This window comes from Zonotrichia leucophrys, chromosome 1 (assembly GCF_028769735.1).
Source record: "Zonotrichia leucophrys gambelii isolate GWCS_2022_RI chromosome 1, RI_Zleu_2.0, whole genome shotgun sequence".
Lineage (NCBI taxonomy): Eukaryota > Metazoa > Chordata > Aves > Passeriformes > Passerellidae > Zonotrichia > Zonotrichia leucophrys.
Window position 1 is genome coordinate 10909311 of NC_088169.1, and position 25710 is coordinate 10935020.

At 35.5% G+C, this 25710-nt stretch overlaps 1 protein-coding gene across 10 annotated transcripts in view; it reads left to right on the forward strand.

Annotated features, from left to right (window-relative positions):
* The window catches only part of DMD (dystrophin), a 1046893-nt gene that overhangs the window by 256195 nt on the left and 764988 nt on the right, over positions 1 to 25710 (forward strand). For all 10 annotated transcript variants that reach the window (XM_064706931.1, XM_064706854.1, XM_064706864.1 and 7 more), the window contains exons 3-7: positions 2710 to 2802; positions 3702 to 3779; positions 6736 to 6828; positions 13717 to 13889; positions 22065 to 22183. In XM_064706931.1, the coding sequence (XP_064563001.1) occupies positions 2710 to 2802; positions 3702 to 3779; positions 6736 to 6828; positions 13717 to 13889; positions 22065 to 22183 (556 nt within the window). The remainder of the gene's footprint in view (positions 1 to 2709; positions 2803 to 3701; positions 3780 to 6735; positions 6829 to 13716; positions 13890 to 22064; positions 22184 to 25710) is intronic.

Genomic DNA, 25710 nt, shown 5'->3' on the forward strand with positions numbered 1-25710 from the left:
GAAGTTTTCTGGGCATTCTTTAAATGTAGGTTTTGGATTAGTTTGTAATATAGGGTGAGTAATAAATCAACATGTGTAACAAATGGTAGAGGAGAGTCTTCTGAACATTTCATTTCTCTTAGGTAAAGGGCAGTGGTTTTAGGTCACAACCTAAAAAAAGTTTTTTGAAAATCTTATTTTCAGCAAGAATGTATAACAAATGACTAGGTATTTGTTTGGCAAGCCACTCTTGGTTTTTCTCTGTTTTCAAAAGTTTGAGTTAAACAGACATTTTCCAATGACAATAAATTTACCTGATGCAGCTTTGAGCCCTGTGTATCTCAGGACTTACTGCAATGCTGATCCAGTTAAGACATTCAATCTGTTTGAGGAAGGAGACATAATTACCCCATTGCCAGAAAAACAATCTTCCTCAGGTTTAAAATTATATGTGTGGCAGTAGTGTAGGGTGCCTTAGTGTATTTTTAGTTTTGTGATTAATGGAAGGTATACTTCCAAGACCCTAAAAATCAATGGAACTTTTGGTTTAAGGTTTACTTGTAATTAATATGTCCTGCTGGGGATAATACTGTGCTGTGTCTTTATTCTTCTTTCTAAAATCTTTACCAAAAAAACACACCCCAAAGCAACATATTATTTGTTAAGCAGAATTTTTGACTGCCTAGATTGATTTCAACATAAATGTTATGAATACCTTAAATGCTGAAAAAGGAAGGAAAGACAGAGACACAGGCAGTTATAAAGCCTAGTTCTGTTTTTCCTGTATGATGCAAGCCAATACAATTGTATTCTGTTGTCAAAATGTCATTGTTCTCATATTCCCAGAGAAATTCAGTAGCATTATGGGCACAACTCTTTCACAGTGTTACAGAAGGGCCTATTGATCACTCCAACTTCCTAAAGAATGTGAAAAAGCCCCCTTAAAGTGCATAGATCTTCTGTTTCCCCTCTTGCAGAAAAAATGATTTTTGTTCTGCAAGATTAGCGAACAAAATAAGGTCTCTGATTTAGTTGCATGTTTTAATTTTAACTTTGTCCTACAGATTCAGGAATTCTGTACATGACTTGACTCACATAATGGCATGAACATGATTTTTTATCCCATAATGTTAAAACATTCTTATAAAACTATTTCACATACAAAATATGAGGCAGGAAATACAGTTTCTGGGCATTATTACTTAAACAGATAATTCAAGGTGTTGAGTAGTGCAAATAAATCATATGTGCATATGTTCAGTACTGGCTTTCAGATATTTAATAAAGTGGCATTATGCATGATAAATAAATAGAAATTAACTTAGTTGGAATGGGTTGTGCACGGTGTGCACAAGGATTCCCACCCCTGCAGAAAATTTGTGGTGTGGATTTGTTTGTTCCATGTAAGAGAAACAAGGCCTTACCAAAAACTGAAGGGATTGAAAGGAGCTTTTGCTTCAGAAGAGCAGTCTGAGAGAAAGATCATGGCAAAATAGCTAATTGCTCAAGTCAGTGCTGTACCCATAACTATGTATTGATGAGAAAAATATAATTTTGAACTGAATACTGTCCTTATTTCTGTCCTCTGTACAAGTAACTTTCCCAAGGAATTTGTACTTCCTAACAAAATATGTTTTTCATAAAATTCCCAGCTCTAATGAGGGTTGCAGTGAATACCAGAACAACATTGTTGACAGGAAAGCAAATGTTTTCTCTATACCACAGACTCTCTATTTTACATTGCTCTGTGGTAAAAATGGAAGATGTGCAATGTAGGTCATCATGGCATCAATTCTAGAAAATTAGAATACAGACACTTGCTCTCAAATCAATCAGAGCATCCATCAAACTTCACAAATTAGAAAAAATGTGGACATGTGAATTTATTTTGCATGGCACAAAATACTCACTACTTTTTATTGTGGTTCTCAGTAGCTCTCATACATACAAAAACATCTAAAAATTCATAGGTGCATATAAAACTTGCTCAGTGACTAGAGTATAAAAAAATATGTCTATATTTTAATATTTCATGCTTTAGTCAAAACATCAGATCAGAAGCTTGGTTTGAATTTCAGAAAGACTGATTTTTTTTTTTTTTAACATTGTCATATGGGGAAAAATCACAAGTATTTCCTTTCATCTTTTACTGATGCTGAGTACAAAATGTGAGTTGTCTGTCAGCCACTTAGAGAAATAAGGCCACAATCCAGTACAATTCCATGGCCTATGAACATACATCTGTTTTTAAGATCCTGACTAGTATACATCTGGCTCATCTCTCTCTGTGTACTTCCAGTGTTTTTTCTGACACATCGAACTCCTACTAGGCACTTAAATTTTATATCACTTCCAGTGCAATTTTTTCTTGTTTCTTTTCTTGTTTTTCTTTTTTTTTTTTAATTATTTTCCTTTTTTTTTCCTGATTTGCACCTTAATTGCCAAGTCTTCTTTGTTTTCTAGATATATTAGTATTTATTTCTGGCTTATTTGTTTGAAATAATGACATGTACTTGAAATAAAGTAAGTGTCATTGTCTCTTGAACAATAGAGCCCTGTTTAGGACAGATATATGTGTAAGAATCCTGTGAGCCTAAATGTGTTTTCCTCTTTTACTTTGTGTCCTACATTCTATTTATATTCTGACACTGGCTTTTTACAGCTTTCTGGTCTTTTTTTTAATTATTATTTTTGGTATTTGAGCTAACCATAGGGATTGTTTCATTTCAGTTTGGAAGACGTCACATTGAAGACCTTTTTAATGATTTTCGAGATGGACGAAGACTTCTGGAGCTCCTCGAATGCCTTACAGGCCAAAAACTTGTATGTGCTTTGTAACACATTTACTGCGTATTGAAGTCTTAATGTTGTGATAATTGAAGTAGTTTATATTCACCAATTTCTTCCATTGATGAGGACCTATGGAAACTATTTTTAGGCGCCTGAATAGGTTTCAGTTTCATTTGAAATTGAGGAAACGTGACTGAGAGTTGTATTAGACAATAACACTTTGCAAGGCCTATAATTGAAATGAAAATATTCTGCTTTATTGGATGCACTTACTAAGTGTGGCATTGAGAAGCAAGTCTGAGGCAGGGTACATTTAGATATCTGGATTTTAGCTGGAATAGAATTTAATGTGTAGAATTAGAATGGTTTTCTAATGTCATACATATGGTCCATCTTGTCTGATTGCACTTGTCTGAAAAGAGAGAGCTGCTAGCTCTTATTAACCTGGAAATTTGAAAGTGACAGTCACACACATTTTTTAATGCCTTCTCTTGTGTTCCTGGTAGGAATTTGTAACTACAGCATCTTCTCATAAGAAGGGTGGGAGACTGAGAATCAAAATCCAGAGATAATGCACTTTTACATAAATATTACACTAACTGATGCTTATCTGTTTAGTTGCCATAGCAATGTTTTTAAATTGTGCCATGCAGAAGACAAGTAATCATGATAAAAAGAATCTAGAATGAGCTAATTTTATATGCATTTTAATGATTCCTTCACTGAAAATTACCTTCTAACTGTGGATCCAGTTTGTTTCACAATAAACTTTATTTCGTGTTAGTAGCTGCATAATCTCAGTGTATGTTGATATTATATTCTTATAAATTTATGAAATAGAAAACTACAGGTGCAATATAAGATGTGAGCTACATATAGTGTACTCTACATTCTGATTATGCACAGTAAAGTTTGGTTTATTTTCTTTGTAGGCAAAAGAAAAGGGCTCCACAAAAGTTCATGCTCTGAACAATGTCAACAAAGCAATCCACTTTTTGCAGAGAAATAATGTAAGTATTCAGCCAGATAGGCTCAGAACAGCCTGTAGACAGCACACAAAATGCTTTTTAGGTGTTGAATTAAACACCTTAGTCTATAGTATAAAAGCACTAAGGAGTACTTCTGTAGAGTCAAAGCAGCTTTATCAATGTGGATTGGATACTTTCCCATTCAACATCAGGGTCAAGTGTGTTTTAAGGAGTTTAAAATCCTCTTCCAGTGAATTTTGGCTAATATATCTGTAATGGGTGCTGTCTGAAGCCAGATCAATCTGCATGATTTTGTTCTAATGAATGGTGTATAAAATAAATTTTTAAAAGTTAAATACAAGAAGTCAAACGTAGCTGATTACAAGATGCTGCCTATCAAAATATTTACTCACAATCTCTGACAATTATGAACCCTGAAAACCCAAGGCTTTTCCTACAATTTTTTTTAATTAGGTTTCAAAGGCATCTGTCTCTCATGATTAAGAACACTAATCCTATCAATATCACTTTCAATTCTACTTTGTAAAGATTGATTTTTCAAGCCAGTATCCTGTGAATCATTATTGAGTAAATATTCTCATATTGTCTTCCTTATGCAGGCATTCTAATCGACCCGTAATTTTAGCAGACATTTTTTCTGCCCACTATTTTTGTCATAACTCTTCTCAAAAAATAAATAAAAAAAATATACTTGCTTAAAAGTAAGAGGTGACAAAACAAAGATTCTGTGTTGTATATTATATTATATCTGTATTCTGTGCTGTATATTATATTGGATTTCTTGATAGCTGCAGAAGGTCAGTAATGCTTGATTTCAAGTGCTGAATAAAGTTATTGATTTTATAAATTTAAGGTAATCCACCTAAAGATTTGTTCATAAATAAAAGTGACCCTACAAGATTGACATAAAGACCTCCAGCTTGATTTTTTTAATGGTATTTGATGTAAATAAATAGAAGGAAAAGTTTCTAAGTGTTCAAAATGTGCAACATTTGACATTATTGGGAAAAAAATCATCAGTACATTATTTTAAACTATACAAGAAGGTTTTGATTGCATAACTGGTTACAAAAGTCATAGAAAATACTTTTTGAAGTACTCAGTACCTTTCAATAAACCCACTGGTGTGCTCTTCACTTATTTTCCAGAACACAAATCTGGAAAGTCTCTTTCAAATCTAGTAAGAAAACAAAGAGTATTCCAATTTTAGAAGATAGAAGAAGAAGCAATATTTTAGAAAGTGAAGTGGTCATCCAGTGGCCATTATATCCATTTAATGAAAACCTTATAAACTATGTAAAAATTGGTACAGTACATGTAAAGATATACTGTGTCTTGTATGAAAGCAAAAGAGCTGGTTCTGAAATAGCTTCCTTAAGCTTCAGTAATTTGACAAATTATTTCTCTGGGACATCCAGGATGCAAAATCAATGGTTCTAAGGTGAATTAAAGCCTGTGACTAGTCCAGATTTTTCTGCTGATATGTTCCATCTTTGCTCTGAGGTTCTGGGTGGTAACACTGAACAATGCTGCTGCTTCCAGTCAATCCATTTCACAGCTTTTTTTCCCATAGAAAAGTGAAATTACTGAGGGAGGAGCATGGGGGATGTGAGGGGTAGGGGTTTTCCCCAGTATAGCCTTAGACCTGTCTTTGGCAAACTGGGCAATGTTCCTCTGCCTCAGTAAAACAGATATGGGCTCTGTGTGTCCAGGCTTCCCCTTCCAAGAATGTATTTGGTCTGTAGAATACCCAGGCACTGCCCTAATAAACTCTAATTGTAGGGTGTCACTTGCTGCAGGGGATTCCATTTTAAATTTAGCATGTAAAGTCTAAGTTCCATCTGGGAAATGTTCCAAGACATTGATGGTTAGAATAGATAGCCAGTCTCATGTGCTTTTAGTACAAAATGTGGAATTCTTTAAGAAAAGAGCTCTTTAAGAGTTTTAGAGTTCTTGATAAAATATCTGATTTGTGGTTTGTAAAAATGACTGATATATAGATGCATTGAAAATAAAAAGAACCCAAAAATTAAAATAAAGCATCTTGTTTTGAGGGTGAAAACTTTATTAAATTTGCAGATGCAACATCAAATAACTTCAGAACTGCACTAGAGACTGCAGAATGTAGTTTGTGAAGGAATGGGGCGCTTTGCAATAAAAACCATCGGTTCTGACCATGAAAAATTGCATCTATGAAACAGCAAGGATGCCAATTTTAGAGTCATAATTCTATCCAAATATGCAGAACAGCTTATAGTTTTCCATTTATAACCCTGAGTTTGGCTTCCTTATTCAGATAGTATAAAAAGTGGGGGAGGGTGAAGGATCATTTCCCATGTGGAGGAAGGAAAATTCCATGGTGGTAAATAATGATGCATTATGAAATTGCAAATACATGATGCAATTATGGAAAACAACATTACTGGATGAACTGTTGTGGAAAAGACTTGTTAGATCACAATCACTTCTTTATCTGTATGCCAGAGCACATCCTGTATATTTCTTTATACATTATGGCATTGAATTAAGGAAAATTAAGTCCTATTTTAATTTAAATATATAATGTCTTGGGCTTGTAGGTTCTTACAATGCCTAGATGTGCGTGTGTTAACATTCAGAAAATTATATTATGTAAGGCAGTACAAAGCAGAGTACAGTAGTTTTTCTGTCTGTGTGATTTGTAATTGCAGAAGCTTCATATGAAAAATATTTGAGTTATTATAACTATTGCTTTTCCCTTTATATTTCACACAACATGCTGTAACTGGAATTATAGGAATTATAGGAATTATAGGAACTCCAGATCACCGCTGGTTTTTTCCAGAACATTAATAGTATCATTTATAAAGTGTGAGTTGTATGTTTGTGGAACAACAGAAAAGTAATGGGATATTTACCTTAGCCTATCCCTTCATCTCCTTCCAGCCTCTTATGCTTGTTATTAATATTTAACAATTATTTTTTTTTTCTATAATAGGTTGATTTGGTAAATATAGGGAGCTCAGATATTGTGGATGGAAATCATAAGCTGACCCTTGGATTGATCTGGAATATAATCCTCCACTGGCAGGTGAGTGGCACTGCTCATTACTTCCTAACGAAATACCTTTACTCCACTGATCTTTTCTCCATTGTTATCTAGCAACAACCTACAAAGTAAGCATAGACACTGCTAAATGTGCTAAATCAGAAAATATTATGGCAGTCTGTTAACATATTATCAAGGATATTGACAATGTTAAGAAGAAAAAATAGTTTTTACAAGATTAGCAGAAACTTTTTTGACTTTTTTTGTAATATCACGGTCAGATATTATAGATGATATATATGAGTTATCCTAACAAAAATGGATAGACAAAGCCAATGTGGATTTCTTTTTGGTATCTTAGAAAGAGGGACTTCTCCATTTTAATGAAATAATCACACCAGTTGCTTTTTTCCTGCTGACCCATCCTGCCAAGAATTATTTTTAGAACATTATAAAGCTGCTAGACTGCCTATTTATTGAAGCAGATGTGGCTCATTTAGCTTCCTTTCTCTTTGGAGAAATATGAAATGGATCACATAAAAACCAGCATAGTAGATGAGGACACTTAACTAAAAAAATTCTGAAATGACAGTAAAATCAAAATTCAAAAAGATCTATCATCTAGATGTTCTGAATCCCTGTGTTCGTATGAATCTGGGATAAGAGTCTGTCCATAGTCTTTTCCCCAAGCAATAATCCACAAGTGTTTTATAGAATAAAAAGAAAAGGTGGTGGGAAACAAAGCTTAAAAGACTTGAAAACTGAAGCACTCTTATCAAAAATAAGATGTGTATCATTCATCTGAGTAGGGAACAATTTTATTCTCATTTTACAGGACAATAGCAACAGAGAAAAGCTGCAGATTGTTAACTCACTGCTTCCTTTGTCTCTGTTTCAATATTCCCAGTTTAATTGCATAAAATTGATCTAAATAGCTTATTAAGAGCAGATGGAATATGATACCTAGCTATAAAACTTTTACCAAAAATCCTTGAATCACTCTGTTTTAATTTGAAGAAATTATGGACTGAGATGACTAATCATGTTCAAATTAATATTTTGTTTTCCTCATATTTTATCCTGAAGCAGTGTTAAAGGTGTGCTTTAGTATTAGCTGTGTACTTACTAATTTCTTTTCAACCATTCCCACCATTCCTTTTAACATGTACTTGCACAGACACACAGAAGACACAGGTTCTGGTGTAGCCTGATGAGCTTTTTGACAGCAGCCATGTAAAAACCAAAAAACTTTTGTTAGCAGTGCAAAAATGATACATTTCAAGCTTCATCTTGAGCCTGGTGATAACTGTGATGGTAGGTATTTAAATTTCTTTAAATAAGATTCCAATTTGTCTAGAATTCAATTTTAGTTTTTTTTCCTAAAGAGTAGCTAAAACCTGATTGACAACAAGGACCCATTATTAAATAATAACACTGTTGTTGTTGCTAAATGATGATTAATTAAAAAAAATATTTATATTTGGCATTTCTCATTAAAAAAAACCAAAACACTCAGAGCCGTTAGTTTGCTTCCTATTTCCCTCAAAATATTGGAAGAGTTCAAAGTAAATTTGCTTATTTACAACTCTGTGGAGAAAGTCCATTCTTCTCCAGATTTTCTCTCACATTTTGAAGTTAATTGCATGATCTAGAATATATTTGTGATTTTTCTGCCCTGTTTATAGGTAGGTATGATCTTACATACTGACAGGACTTATGGTGACACAAAGCTGTAAATTTCTTAAGAAATTCTTCTTCCAAATTCTTGTTGGTTTCCCTATCCCAGATTATCCCTGGCAAGAAGTGGCTGGAAACATAGTAAGTTGTTAATACAGAGTCAGGGCCACCAAACTTATCTGCCGCTTGTCTCCTCTTGGTAAAATACCAAGACTACCACATTTGTTTGTGGTCTGTGGAAGGCCTAAAGACAAATGAATAGGAATGCACAGGCTATTTAATTTAGTGCATGTTTGTGTATGTTTTTGTTTTTTGGTGCTATTTAATTTAGTGCATGTTTGTGCATGTTTTTGTTTTTTGGTGCAGTCCTGCTTTTGCAGACCTTGAGAAGAGTCACTTAGAGGAAATTCATCTTTCTACATCTAAAACAAAAAAACGTGAGAAGACATGAGATTATTGTTTGTGTGAAGACTTGTGTTGTTGTAGATAAACAGGCAAGAAGCTTTTCCAGTTTCATGTCCTGCAGGCAGGACCATACAAGGGCACAATTTTACTTACATATGACAACTTGATGGTCTCACAAAAATTTTAATCTCTTTGTAGAAAAATAGTTTAAGTAAAGAGATGATAGAAGAAAGGTGCTTGAAAGGAACAGTGCCAGTACCTATTGCATTTGCGGGGTTCCCAGACAAAGGAAGGAATGATGAATCTGACTCCATGCTCTTAGAAGGCTAATTTATTATTTTAAGATACTATATTATATTAAAGAATGCTATACTAAACTATACTAAAGAATACTACAGAAAGGATAGTTACAGAGGGCTAAAAAGATAATCATGAAAACTCATGACCTCTTCCAGAGTTTCCCACAGCTTGGCCCTGATTGGCCAATAAGTCAAAACAATTCACATGAAACCAATGGAACAATCACCAGCTGGATAAACAATCTCCAAACACATTCCAAAGCAGCAAAACACAGGAGAAGCATATGAGATCGTATTGTTTTCTTTTTTCTCTGAGGCTTCTCAACTTCCCAGGAGAAGGATCCTGGGAAAAGGGATTTTTCCAGAAAATATGACTGCGACAAGTAGCAATCCAAATGGATATCAGCAGTTCCATTGAGGAGAGGCAGGGGTTGAGGTGGTAGAGGCAGTGCATCTGAGCGGTGGAAATATGGCTTTCTGTATCCCCTGTGGTAATTGTGTTCTTACATAGCCTGTCTTATTCAGATTATTATTAAAATTTTACCTGAAATTGAGCCATTGTTCTCAGTTTAGCACCTGCTCCCAAAGCTCTTTATGGTACTGAATTCATCAGACTCTGTTTCCTTGAAGCTGCTGCCCTCTTTCTCCCAGCTCTGTGATCCCAGCCTCACAACAGCATTGACATTTAAGTAAAAACCGAGGAAAACTATAAATTTGTGAACTGTTATATTTAATGAAATTCCTTAAGAGTGGGAAAACATTCTATATGACAGTGTGTAAAGTGTTTTGTTATGTTTTTAGTAGTGAATTTATTTTCATGTAAAGCATGAAAGAAAACTCCTAGCAAAAAATGTGGCCCAAGTCTTGACTTTCTCTGAGAAAAGTAATAAAATGATAGATCTATACATAAAGAAAATATTTCAGAGGGGAGTATTTCAACAGCCTGACAGCCTCGTTTGGATACTTACTAAAATCATCAGGGTTATTATGCACGTCAGTATTTTAATATGAATTACCATTTTATTTTTGATTTTTGATTATGGAAATGAAATGCTTCTGTCAGTCCTCCTTAAATCAATGAACAAAGAATATCCTTTACTTTGATAGGTGTCTTGAATATCTATGAAAATGTCCTTAAAAATGTTCTATCAAATGTACTTGGAAAGAGTTTAGTGGTTCTAGCTATAAAAATGTAATCTATGCAGTCAAAATACTTGAGATCTAGTGAGTAAAAAATGCTAAGTGATTCTCTCAGAGAGATGTAAGGTTCCTATTTTATTAAGAAAAATGAAAAATTCTTGCTTTGAGAACAGTTTTCTTTTCAGATTATTTCTTCCCTCCCTCTTTTCTAGGGTCTGGCATACTGAAGCCAAGTGCCAGTCTTATAAAATGTTACATGCCTGAGTGTTGGTTTTAGGTGAAAGAGATGTGGTGTGAGCCTGAGATCATGCTGTGTTCCTTTTCATCTTAAACACACAGCACCACATGCCCAGATTCCAGGACATGGCCTTGCAGTGGGAAGATCAAAGGTCCATTGGTGCTGTGAGCCAGGGCTGGCTGTGCTGCTTTTGGCCACTGTCTTCATGTGGTGACAAGAACAGCAGTGCTCTCATTCTGTCCACAGCTTTTCCTTTTGGCAGCCTGGCATTTCTGAAGCCATCTCAGTGATGTCTGCATTGTCCTTTCCCCTCCTTCTATAAAAATTTAATATTTTCCCTTTGCCATAGCACATGTCCATTCCCCAGGAAGAACAAGAATATCTGTTCTCTGGAAGTCAGAGTTTCCTACACCTGAAAGCTTTGTGTCCTGCCAGGATACACTGCATTAGAAAGGAGAGGTAAAAAAGAAATGAGTAGCAGAGGTCAACTCATCACCTGGCAGCAAGAAGCAGAGGTACTTTGAAATAGCTGCAGCATTTGAGCCTGGATGCTGAGGGAGTTTGTCTGGAAGCTCTTCAGGCTGACATGAACACATCTCTGTGTGCCACTTTTCCAGCAGTACATCTTAACCAAGAAGCCTTCAAAAAGCTTCCTTTTCACCAGAATATCAGCCAGCACTGTTGTGCTCAGGCACCGATCCTGCTTCAGGACCCAGCCATCCTGCAGACAGCGTGGTGCTGTGCTGCAGGGCATGGCATGGCATGGCATGGCATGGCATGGCATGGCATGGCATGGCATGGCATGGCATGGCATGGCATGGCATGGCATGGCATGGTGCTGCCAAGGTGCCAGGTGGGCTGGGATGGAAATGCCCCTCAGGACACTCAGGTGGACAGGGTGGCTCCAGCTGTAAAAGTGGAGTTATCCACCAATTCTCACTGAAGAGGAAAGGGCCTCAGCATTCAGGATGAGGTCAGACCCTTTTACTCTGTTATTTTAAATGTCTGACTTTCCCTAGGATGTAACAAAAAATCATAAATGTAACAGTCTTTATTGTTGCAAAGAAATACGGAAAAGGAGAACAAAACTTTATCTACTGTAAGCATATTTAACTCAACAAGGTGAGATTGAAGCTGTTTTGTACTCATTTATGGAAAAGTAAAAATAAATGCTGGATTTGGACTTATTACCTGGCTTCTTCCAAATAATTGCCTTCCTGATGGCCCAGTTTTTACTAATTTTGTCTAATCATCTCTGCTCATAGACATAACTCCTTTCTCTTTGATATCAGCTCAAACACATAATCTGTATTATGAACTCTTCTATTTCTAAATATGGTGTTTCTGCATTCATTCAGTTATCTTTTAACCCAGATGTGTGTTGCATTGTTCAGAAGCTATAATATTCAGAAAAATCTATAAGCATATGATAAAAAACAAAATGAACAATGAAATCTTAGCTTGGACAAGTCTCCTTAACTTTAGTACTTTCTAGTCTTTCTTATTGCTTATGTTTGGTGCAACAGATGCTAATTGCAAAAGTTTTCTTCTTTTTCAGCATCCAGATTATTGTAAAACACAAGATTCTGTATTTTTCTAGTAGTGAAAGTGTCTGGGAATACAGAGGCCAAATCACATCTTCTTGCTACATTATGTAAATCAACTTTGGCATCTCTCAAAAATAAAGATGTTAAAAATGTCAAGAAATGCAAAACACCCAGTCAGACATATGAAGCAAAAATAAAGAGTATATTTCCTAATTTTCTTACACTTTATTTTCTGTCTCCTGATGTAAAAATGGAGACAACAATAAAAACTATTCATATCTGAATTAATTTTTATTAATTTTCATTGGTGCAAATTAAAATCTAAGACTGAAGTCAGGAACATGTCCCATGAAATTTAGAGGATAAATTTCTCCTTCCATCCTAGAAATTAATAACATATAATGTAAAGTTTACACCTAATGCTCAAAACGAAAATTAGAGGCACTGATAATCTTTGGTCAATATGCATCTGAGATGCAAACCCAAAGTGTTATTTCAGTAATTCATATCTTCACAAAATCAAATGAATGAATTAATTACTGTAAAACTAGTGAGCAATTTACTGTACCCAGCAATAAAAGGTTACCTCTGTTTTTTTTCTACAATGTCACAGTAATGAATTGTCATTGTTTTTGTTGACTGTTCTTTCAGATTACAGCTTCTGCATATTATCTTACAATTTTTACAGCTTCAAAGTGGTCCTCACTTTATCATAAAGTAGATTCTGCCATTAATGTTATTCTTTGAATGACTGATACTGGCAGCAGAGCAGTTCAAGGGGAAAATGATAATGAAATGCAATATTCCCTAAGTGAATAAGCAGCAATAAGCAACTTTATAGTTAAATTATATCTTAGGGAATAATTTAAAAGGGCTGCTATTCTGAAAGATATATGGCGAAAGAAATGATTTAAAAGGTGCTGCTTTACAGGAAAATAATTCTTAATAGAAGTTTTATGTGCTCTTTAACTAGTAGAAAAATTGATAGGAAATAAAAAATCTACTGCATTATGTCAAACTCCAGGATAATATTTATAAAAGCCTTTAGGCTTTTTGCAAAATAATAACTGTAGCTTGGTAAACTCTCTCTAGTGAAAAAGGAATATTAACTTCATTAAAATAATAAAATTGAAACATATGCAATACTCTTTTAATGCATGCAATAAATTGATTTTTCATCCAAGGGCATGTATGCAAATATATTTTGCATCTTTAAGTCAAAAACATGATCCACTGTTTATGCTATTCATCATTTTATCAACTTTTGCTGTAATGCCTTATATTAACTTAGGATGTATTTCCAGATCAAAGAAAACCACAAGGAGAAATACTCAGTTTGAAAGAACTCTGTTACCACAAGTGATGCTAACAAATGTGTTTTCTCTGTCCCTGCTTCACCTGTGGCACAGGGATGAATGAATTCATGCATGTCAGTAGCTGTTGTCTTTAAGCATTCAGAATTGATTGCTGCCATTATATTGAGGAGACAAGTATGTTCTTTAATTACTTAGCAGTTTTTCTTTAGGGCTGAAACTTATTTAACTGAAGGTTTTTCATTTCAGGAAAAGAAAGAGTCAGCTTTTAATAAGTTCAATCATTTATCAAATTCTGTCTTTTATTGCAGGTCAAAGATGTAATGAAAAACATCATGGCTGGGCTGCAGCAGACAAACAGTGAGATGATTCTGCTGAGCTGGGTCCGTCAATCGACTCGCAAGTACCCGCAGGTCAACGTTACCAATTTCACCACGAGCTGGTCTGATGGATTGGCTTTCAACGCTCTCCTCCACAGCCACAGGTGGGAAAAGCAGCTTTTCACTGTGACAGATGGCTGTACAGGGCTTGAGGACAGTCTGTCTGGTGTGTGTGGGGTTTGGCTGCTCCCTCTGTGGGTGTTTCAGCATGCTTTTAAATGACTGACTCTTTGCTTTGACCTGGGTGCTGCGATTTGTGTCCTACTAAATCCTCTCATGGAGGGAGAGCTTTTCACAGCACAACCAAATATTAACAGCTCAGATCCTTTTCTGGAATTTCAGTCTGTATACCAACAAGATAGTCTCAAGGAGTACAGGCTTGGAAACTTTTGAGGAGAGCAAGGAGTAGAACCAAAACTAAGCCTTTGAAGTTCTCCCAGAGGGAGAAGGAGGTTTTCCTGTGAGTGCTTAGAGGGGGAAAATGTGGTGTTTGTTGAAAGCCTCTTACAGCTGTTGAATTGAAAGTATGGTTTTGCCTCACAAGGACACAGCTGGAGAAGCTGGCCTTTGTTTTTAAAACCTTTCATGTTATTCCACCAGCTGATTTGAGTTTTTAGCCTCTCTCAGAAGTTGCCTTCTTCTAGTCTATGCTGTACAAAATTCTACCTCTAGAGATTTAGAGTTCTCTGGGGGTTCTCTTAAGGAAGATGTGCAAGCCAATATATCTAAAAAACCCAGTTCTTGCCACTGCTGCTTCTAAAGCAGGGCTGCTTTTCCCAATGTGATAAACCTCCCAACCTTTTTCTCTTAGTACTGATGCCTTAAGTATATGCTTGTCTCTTAAAGGGGACGGTCCTGCAAGGCCACTGACTGCTAAAGTTATTAGGGAGTTGAACTTTTTAACTGTGCAGTGGTTTAAACACCATCCAGAAATTATACTCCAAATAAAGCATTCCCTTCCTTCTGCCCTCTCTGGCAAGGGAGGAACAAAAGCAGACTTTGGATTGGGATCAAAATTTATTGAAAGCAAACAGCAATGGAATAAGAAATACACAGCAACAACAGCAATAATGATAACAAAATGTATACAGGAAGAGAAGGTGTTTTTCTCACAAAAAGATGGGTCACCCCCTTGACTTAGTTCCCCGTGGCAGATGGGACAAGAAGATGACAGACACTCCCTGCAGGTCATGTACATGTGGCTTTTCCAGAAAAAGATGGTGACTGTTTCCACATGCTGCTCCTTGTGGCAGCTGGGAATAAAGGCAAGATGGTGAGGAGGGCTCTGAAATCCCAAGACAATGGGAAACACTGAAAGACAATCCCACTGTGTGGGGAATCACCCCAGAACAGGTTTCAGACACACCAACTTCATTCCATCTAGGAAGCCACAACTGTATTTTTCCCTAAAATTAAGATACCATTGTAACCTCTCTTAGGATGTGAATATAACTTCTCCATTGGCTCTGATTTTACCCCCAGTCATCTTTCCACAATGTCTTTCCACCTAGAAACAATAGCAGACTGTCTGTTCCCTGATTAGGGTATCTGATACTCAGATATTCAGATTGCATTCTCTGCAGGACCATGTAATATCTGGTGTCTGAAATCAGTAATCAGAAATTCATTTTTGTCCTTCTCTGGAGGAATTTATTCAGAAGTCTGAGCAGAGGAATTTATTCAGGATGAGTCCCTGGCTGGGGAGTGCTGTTGCCAGTAAACCAGACTGGGATTTTCTAGACAAATTTCTGTGTCCTGTGTCAGATTTTATGCACTGCTGTGTTCAGTTCGGAGCAAAGTTCACCAGATGAACATTCATTTCCTGCTTACTGGAATTTATACACTTTATTCAGGTTTTGTAATTCAGGGCTGCAAAATTCAAGCCTGCTTTTACTCTTCTTCTGTCTGCTGCCATAAATCTTGCATAGCTTTCTGCACAGTGAGCCTATTTTCAATAGAAGTGAAGAATTACTCCACAGAAGTCTTGTCTCTTGCCCAGTAGTTACTGCACTTATCTGGGAAATGGCAAGTGCTCAGTCAGATTCCTGGAGGCAAGTCTCCAAGACACACCAGTCATCTTCTGGACTTAAATCACTAAGTTCTCTGCAAGAGTTTCATTTCCTCCTTTCCTCCAAAGCCCTGATACAGCAATTTTTAAGATGAACCAATGATTTTTGATTTTTGTTGACTTTGCATTTCATGTTTAGTGTGTGGGAACACTGAATTGTCCTTCAAAATTCCAGATGGAATCAATTGAATAGGCACACTAGGACATTCCGTGCTCAGGGGCTCCTAACTGTATCCTATAATAATAAAAAAACCTTCTCTAAGGAGCCTAATTCAATCACTCTAAGATGCAGGTACATTAGAGACTTGGGTGTCAGAGTATCTTAGATTTAGTGCCTAAAGAAGACAGTTTTAATGTACACTGAAGAAAAGTTGTCCAAGAGTGATTTACATGAGTTCTCAGAGAATCCTGGTGTCTCACACATCCTATGCTTTATAAATAGTTTGTGATTTATTTGCATAGAATGATGAACACTCTGATGACAAACATCTGTGAATTTAGCTCCTCTGTTTTCCTGTGCAATTTTTCCAGTTTCTATCCTTTTTTTTGGTCATAATTCCCTATGTGTCCAGTTCTCCTGTTCCACTTCTTTCTTGTCTATTTCCTCCATAAAGTTTTGTCCAGGTACTCTCTTCTTTTTTTTTCATTTTCATCCTCTGACTTTATTCCTCTGTATTGGCAGGAATGGAAGCAGAGTTAGTCACAAGGAAGGATAGGTATAGTTTGAAAATCAGGTAGGATATTTAATTCATGCAGTGGACCTGGTGCCTGGTATGTGCACTATTCCCTAATTTTAGCTCTATTCCTAGACTTCTACAAAAACCAAACCAAGAACATGAAAAAGAACGTCCAAAACCCAACAGAAAACCCCAAACACCAAAAATCTCTCCAACACTGAAATAGTGATGCTACCCAAAGATTTTTTCATAATATTTAGACTCTCTTAAAATGAGGGTAGATTTTGTTATGGCATAAAATCTATTTATTTTTCAAACCAATTCCTTTCCTTTATGGGTGGTGATATTTTTATTCCTGTTTTATAACGTTTGCAGTGATGATCAGGTGGCTTTCTGTTTTGGTTTGTTGTTGTTTTGTTTTTTTTTAAAGCGGTTCAGACAGTAATGTGAAATTTGCATCTGGATGAATTTTTAAAGTACATCCTTAAATGGATTGAGATAAAGTAAGAGACTTTCATGAAGCATTGACCACATAGTATGCTGGGAGAGCAGTGGGAAGCTTTATTTCTCATAGTCTTCTATCCCACCAATCCCTAGCTTTCAGCTTGCTATTTTGATTGGATCCAATTTTTCTAATGCTCTTTCTCTGTCATTTCATTTAGGGGTTACTTGAGGTAGATTTTTCCATCTCTGTAATCACCATGTCTCCATGGACATTTAGGCTCTTTAGCAATTGCTTTCAATACTGAGTGGAAGAAGCAGTGGAACACAGGTCACCTGGCAAATCTCCAAGGGCACATTAGTGAGCCCAGAGGGTGAATTTTCAGGATTTAAGCTTGGCAGATGATTTCTTGAATGGTATGTTCTGAATTGAACTGAAAACAACAAGGCAACAGCTGTGGAGTGGCATCATCACCCTAGGAATATACAGAAATGAAAATATTTTGCTGATGAAGAGAGGTCAGTCCTTCAACAGTTGAAACTCTCCCTTCTTAAGGGTCCAGATCACAAAGACCTTTCCGCATTTACTTCTTTAAATCTTTTTCCTCCAGGTGGATATCAGAGAGAGCTTTACCTCTTTCCAAATTTGTTGGGGCTCTTTTTCTTTTCTCCGCTGCTCCTGTAATCAGGATTTTGAAGTGGGAACAGGTGGCATTCATTATCTTCCTCCTTGCTTCTTTAAAATCGTTGAACTTAGGCCAGGTGACTGCCTTACAAATGAGCACTTTACTGCAGCTGTTTCTGCTTCAGGGTGCTAGAGTGAGGAGGGAAAGAAAATGACATCAGAAAGGGGTCCTGGACAGAAGCAAAAAAAAAAAATTCTTCATTAGTTTACTGGAAAAATAAATGCAAAAGCAATGGGGTGAAGAGGTATGAAAAGAATAATTTTTTTAGCAAATCACTAGGTCATATGTCAGTTACTCTCTCCTGATGTTTTTCAATTTTGAGAGTTCTGAAAACATATATGAGGTATTCTTGTATAAACAGGTAAAGTAAAAAACACAGCTTTTCTATTGAAATGGAGATGATAAATTTCATGGTCTATGACTATTTTCTGTCTACAATAATCACAAACTATGGCTTGTCTTATCCATGACTTTAATCTCTGCATAGAGGTCTGTCAGGATTTGTTTGTCCATAATATATAGTATACTATACATAGTGTAAATTTTCTCGCTCTGGCTGAACTAGTTCTGTTGTAAGTTATGTAACTGGGGGTCAGAAGGGATATAAGAAGTCTCTTTTTTTACTTTACTTTTCTTGGAAATATGTTTTGTTTTCCAAGGTTTGTTTTCCCTTTTTTTTTATTGCTTGTGTTTCTGCTAGTGATAGGTAAGAACTGTTGGTAAAGAAAAAATTACTCTATGTTCAATAAAAAGTTTGATTTTTACTATGCAAACTTCTCCATTGAAGTCTTCAATCTTTTCAATTTTGGCTCGCCATGGTTGTGTCATAAACTAATCTAAGACCAGTGCTGTTTGAGCTGATCAGTGAATGGCTAGATAAAGTTCAGCATGTTCTACTTAATTCTAACTTCTTTGAAAACATGTTGTATTCTTCCGGAAGAAAAGTGAGAAATGCTAGTTATTTTTCCATGGGTTTCCTCCCTTTCAGGCAAGACCCAAGCTGCAGATAGGAGAAAAAATTCCATCTCCCTTGGTATTATTTGAACAATATGGAGAGGACAAATGAAGGCAGAGAATCAGTATTCCATTTCATATTTTTTCTTTACTATTTCATACCTACTCACTCCTGTATTTAAAATTCCTTATGAAGCTAATAACAGTTGTAATTTGAAAATCAGTTTTAGTGTTGTTTCAGGGATTTTCAAAAGCTGTTTCCCACTTACCACAATTATTAATCTTCTAGACTATATTATTTTCCACAATCACACATGGCAGTATTGCCACATAAATGCACCCAGTGAAACATCCTGACACATAGCACTGAGAAGCTGCTGCTTCAATCTGACATTATGACACTGTTATTCTAGTGACAGAGCTACTGAAATGTGTATAGCAACATAATCTTTCAACAAAGTGAAAATGTGGAAAGTTAAATTGCTGTTGGAGTAGAGAGAGCTTTTTGAGTTTATTTTAATTAAGTTGGTGCTGATCAGAACCGAGTTGCAGTAGGTGGCCATATACTTATAAATTGTCTTGGAATCTGTGCTGTCTGCTTTATGTACAATACTAAGAAAATGGATAAGAAATCTGACAGTGACATACTAAATCTTATAAATTTCTTTTCTCAGAGGGTTCAAATTTTTGCCATCTGTAATGCGTGGAGAGAGATGCTGAATGTTCCCTACACAGGCAGCATGTAAATTCAACCCAGGTGTTAAGATGTGATGTTGTTTCAAACTCTTATGAGTGCTGGAGTGTTTGGTTTTTAAAATGAAAAAATGAAAAAATTAAAAAAAAACACCAAAAACCACAAAAACAAGCTAACAAAAATTCTGTCTGTCTTATATTGAGAGTCCTACCTCTAGAGATGAAGCCAAGATAGTAATTTTAGACTGTCTTGGTAGGTTAACTTGAAAATACCCTCCTGGATTATACAACTGAAAGGTTGGATGAAATTGACTATCTAAGATATTATTAATGATGTCAGAGGTTTTCTCAGGAGGGATAAGACAATATTGTGACATTCCTCAAGGAGTAATTGTAAATATTCATGTTCTTGCCCAGAGGAGTCCTAACTGATTAAAAGTATGTTCCCATATATAGAATATTGTATCACCAAACAAAAAGTGATTATGTGAACATAATGTACTGCTCTCAGCATTGCAGGTGTGCTTAGAACTTTTAGCCAAATTAAAAGAGAAAAATAAAAAGGAAAAAAGAAAAGTTTGAGAGGAAGGTATTCCCTTGGATACATTTATTTCCTCTCCTTGTCCTAAAAAGTTTTCTTACCAAATAATCTTTTTACACTCTAGTCTGTGTAGTATATGTGTGACACATTCTTGCCAAGCTTTTTTAGACAGTCAAAACAGACAACTTTGTGGTCACTGCAGTGTTCTCTTAGCTAAATTTGCTGTATGAGCTTGTGCATCCTATGCCTAGTGTTAAATTTGGAATAGGGATTTAAGTAATATCTGTGTGCTTGCAGAATAAGGTGTAGGGGTGTGGTGGCTGGACCCCAGCCAGCAGCTGAGCACCCAGCAGCTATTTGCTTGCTTCACCCCCTGTTGCACCAGGACAGGGAAGGGAATAGGAAAAATGGAAGCTAAAAAACTCTTGAGTCAAAGTAGAGACTCTTTTAATACATGGAGTTAAGAAGAACAGAAAAACAAGTGATGCAAAAGCCACTCTTCAAGCAGGGGATACCTTTCCAGACAAACAACCCCCCTCAACTCATTCCCTTCTTTTACCCGGATATTTATGGCTGAGCAAGTTTTGTGGTGTGGGATATCCCTTTTACTGGTTTGGGTCACCTGTCCCAAGTTTCTTGCCCATCTGTCCCCCACTGGTTTTGGGAAGGTAGAGCAAAGGGAAAAATAGAAGGTCTTGATTTTGTGTGATCACATTTTAGTAATACCTGGTTTGCTCTGAACGCTCTTTATCTGTAAATTGAAACCATAGCATTGTGTAGTCTACTATGAACAATGGTAACTCCATTCCCAGCTAAAGGAAAATGGCCAAAAATATTTTTTACTAGTTATGTACACACGGTGTATGTTTTGCATTCCTGTGTTTTGGTACACAAACCAGTCTGTAGGATCACAGGCTTGATCCATCCATGGGTAAACCCAGAGATTACTGCCTATATTTCCTTTCCTTTCTCCACCCTGTTCCCAGCCAGATTTAACATTAAATTAAAATTTATTAGTATTTTGGAATTATTCTGCGTGTGGGAGGTAGAAAACTGTAATATTTGAGCATCTATGCAGAAAGGAGCAAAATAACTTGGAATAACTTAGTTGTTGCTATGAAAATCAGTCCCCTCAGAAAAAAAATTAGACAGCAGAGGTATATAACTAAAGAATAACTACTAGGTAAAAGGAGTATTTTTCTTTACTATATTGACATTATTACGATATGATGTAGTAAACATTCTTACATTTATTATAACTCAGGATACTATTTAAAATTAACTACTAAAATTAATAAAAATGTGAGTAAATCTGTCATTAATTGCAAAATTTAAATGGTGTAAATAGTGTGCTTGATTTATCAGTAGTTGAAATGATACATTTAAATGTATCATTTAAATGTCCCCTGATTTAGAACACTGTATTGAAGTCACAAATAGCATGGTTGTTTTTCTTCATATTACATGCAGAGTAATCACAGGGTATTTGATTAAACTTTATTTCTCCAGAGTGCCTGATAACAAATTCTGATTTCCTAATGGATAACTCTTAGATGAAAAGCCAAAGATTGTGCTGTACTAACATTATTTATATTGCAAATAGTGCAGCTGTTAATACAAGGTCCCAGACTGCATCTGAGCTATAATTCAATTTGGGTCATTCTGTCTTTTCCTGTAAGAGCATATAAATTGTGACTTGGCAGTGTAAGGGGGAGAGTTTCACTCTATATTCTTAGAGGTGTTTCCCAACCCAAATGTTTCTATGACTATGGACTTTTTAACCTGTTGACTGATTTTAGTCTGTTGTAGCAGTGAGCTGGTAATCTCAGAAGCAATTGCACTCTTAGAAATACTAATGGAAGTGAAAGACTGGTAGCTGGGGAGACGAGGAAGGCCCCCAGATGGCCTCAGCAGTTCTGTCCTGCTTGTCTGCCACATGCCAGTCCCAATTGCATGGCCACTGCAACTGATCTTTCCCACCCAAGCACAGTTTGGGACTGGAATGAAAGAACCAATCATGGACAATGTGATTGTGGTGACACGGATGAGAACAGAATGCAAACCCATTAGAAACTGAGCTTCATTAGTCCCAGGGCCAATTAACACAATCTTTCATTATGAGAATATAAAGTGCATGCTGATGCTTAGCTTTAGAAAAACATCAGTAAATGTAAGACTGAAAAATAAGAAACTTATTCTTCCTTTTATTTTTGCTTTAGACCAGACCTGTTTGATTGGAATGCTGTTGCTTCTCAGCAGTCACCTGTACAACGATTAGACCATGCATTCTCCATAGCCAGGCAGCACCTGGGAATAGAGAAACTCCTTGATCCTGAAGGTTAGTGGAAATTATGTTCTTTGGTGTTTGTTTTGTTTTTTCTTCAAGTGGCAAAACAGTTGTACCATGCATTTGATGATAAATTGAATGTTTTTTGGCACAAGAATTTAACATTTTGTGGGATAAATTAGAAATTGAAGCAAAATCCTTTACTTTTAGTGCTACATTTGTGCTCTATTGAAATAGCATAAAGCTGCCTATATGTATGTGCTCTAAAGCCATTTTATTTAGCTTTGGGACCAGGTTTTTAATGTGCCTGCACTGAACTGGATCTCAGAAAGCTGTTGATTTCTGTTCTGAAGATTTAGAGCATCTGCAGCTTTTATAACTTCTGGAAAGATCTTGAGTTCAAATTACCTTTTAATGTATATCCAAAACATGTATTCAAATTCTAGGTACTCATATTTTTTAAGATGACTTATATTTCTCTATATATTGCAATTTTATTAGGATGATGTCTCATATAACTGTCATTTAACCTTAGCTGTAATAGGACTACCTATTTTACCTTGAGTATCTTTTATACATCCTTAAGCAGTCATATTTGAAGGGTTCTTTTTTTCTCACACATTCACTTGAATTTTGTACATTTATATAAATTCTCTGACATATTTTCTGCTTTGCTGACAGACTAGTAATTTTCCCTCAGAGGATGTTCCTAAAACATTCTTTACTCCAAGGCCATTGGAGCAGCTATTGTGTTATATATATATATGTGTGTGTGTGTATATAAATCTCACCTGTGTCTACATAGTTAGGTGATTGTCACTTTTTTCCCATACAATTATACTTTTACTGTATTTCCATGACATTTCCTATTAAGCCACTTATAATTGAACTTTTCTGAATGTTTGTGCTGTTCTCAGTAACTCACTCATGGTGGGTTTTTCACAGGAGGAGATAGCACTTAACAAAATGCAAAAATTATTTTAAAGATAGAATTGAGTCTCTTAATGTTTAAATATAGTTGGACATGTCTCAATTGTTAACTAATGACCTTGTAACCCATGCATTTCCCTCGGAAAAATATTGAAAATATATGTGGTTTAATGGCACAGAATTTCGTGCCTAGTACACACTTTAATTTCTAGAACTCAGTTTTGGCAAACCACTGGAGGAAGAAGAGGTTTTCTACTTGCTAAAGCATGGGATTGAGCTTGTAAACTCTGAATGAGATTGGAATTGAAAATTGAGTTGTGCAACTGAATCGATGCAGTCACAGTGTTTTCTATAATTGGTTAAACTTTCTTCTTAAAATAGATTAGTGAATAAGTTATTTTCTCTATGCAAGAGTCACTTCTGATTAGACGTTTTATTCTGGTTTTGGCAAAGATACTTGCAGTTGTTTAGCCAACAACTGAAAAACTCTTAAACATTGGTGGTTTTCCAAATGTCTGCTGTAATTATTTGCTATTCAGTGTTGTAATTTACAGTGCTAGCCACCTTTTTCTTTTTTCCCCTCTGCAAACATTTCCGAAGGAAAATTATGATTTGTACCTATTTGAAAGCATGAATATGAGGAAATATAACTATTTTGTTTGTGATAGTAAATTCATTTCTAGGTTGAAGCCCAGAATTTCTGGTATGTGTGTAAGGGAGAAATCGTGTTTGAAGGTTTTAGAATATTCTTTCTGTAATTTTACATTGTATATTTATCAAGTCTCCTAATTAGATACTCAGGTGTCTCCTAACACCATATTGTGTAGCAACACTCTCTTCTCTGGCTGCAAAATGCTAATGTATTACAGTAAAAGGGAGTATGCAATGGTGAAACATTGTTTTCATGTAATTTAATACCTGTCAAAATGGCACATGTGTAATTTGTGAACAGTTTAAAATTTAGTTTTGTTCATTAAATACCTGCTGTCTCAATTTTGAAAATATTAAGTAGAAAGGAAGCCACTACTGAGTAAAAGCCTACTTTTCTTCAACCAATGTAGTAGTCAGAAAAGGGTTGGGGTTATTTGTGTTCTGAAATTACTGATGATTGATATGTGTTGAAACAGATGTCTGGGGAGCCTATCTTAGCAATTAGGTTTTGAAAAGTAAATATCTGCACTCAGCCAAACAGGTTTTCTAGGTTATATATGAAGTTTGCTTGTTTCCAAGGTTGCTGATATTTAAAGTCCGTCCCACGAGAAACAGTCAGCTTATTACTAAGGTTGTTGATATTTTAAGTCTATCCCATGAGCAGCTTTTAAAATATTTTTCAGAATTTGATCTCCATTTCAGCCATCAAAGTGGTGGAGATGATTTACGTCTAGGTCTTTCTTGTAAAAGCTATGTTGTGTAAGGTAAAGCTTTTGTATCTGGATTGTTTTTTGGATTCATGCAGAGATAATTGTTCCTGCTATTTCCCTTACTTATACTGGCTGTTAGGAATGCTTTTATTTTTAATCAGAGTTTAGGAAGTCCTGCAAGGAGCAGGTAATTGGGTTCAGTGATCTCTTTGAGTCCCTTCCAACTCAAAATATTTGTGGTCTTTTTGATTGAATCCTGTCAGTGAAATGTAAGTAGGTTTAAATGTCTATCTGGTGTTTGCTATTGTTGTATTTACATGCTGTAGAGTATGAAAGATGGCAATAAGGAAATGCAAGGTAAGGTAGAGGCAATTGGTAGATATTAAAAAGTTTTATTTAGAAGAAAGTTGTTAAAGACCTATATATTAGGGGAAAAGATTCAAAAGAAAGAAATGTGTTTGCAAATCAAATTTTTTAGGCCAAAGTATCCCAATGTAATTCTTAATGATCTCCTGTCATAAGGCATTTATGATTATGCACGTAAGATATTTTAAGTCTCGATAACGCTCTCTGTGATTCAAATAATAAAAATTTTGCTTTGCTAGCTCCAAACTAGTATTTTTTGCCAAATATTATTTTCCCAAACCAGATTGTTTGTATATTGATTTCTGGTCAGATTTGAATGGCAAAGCTAGTATATGGCAAACTTTTACCACAGTTGTATTTTTTTAATGCTATTTTATTTTCTTCTTTAGTTTAAAAAAAACACTAGTTTTGTTACAACTAAGGAAAATTTCTGACTGATTTGTTGCTCCTTTTTGATAACCGTGGTTTTCTGGATGTAAATTTGACTTGCCTGCTTTAGAAAAGGTTTTGGCTGGTTGTTTTCAGTGTAAGTAGTCCAGGTTGTTTTTCTTTGTTCTCTTGAATTTGGAATATTTTCAGGTATAAATAACATAATATTTAAATAACTGAATACTCTTCTAAACTATTAACTCCCTATGTTTCACACTCATTATTTTAAGCTATTGTTATGTCTCAGCATCAATTGATGGTGAAGTTATTTGCCATCTTTGCTGGTATGAACTGACTTACGACAATTTTGGCAAAAGACTTAAAATATCTTGAGCAAATTAACCAAACAGTAAAGATATCTGTAACTTCAATTTGTATGTGTTAAAGTTGAAATGATTGATCAAGCCGTTAAGATTAGTCTACAGCTTTTAAGAATGTCTAACAACCTGGACTTCCATTTTTAAGCAGTTAAATGGTTCTTTGTAAACTTTT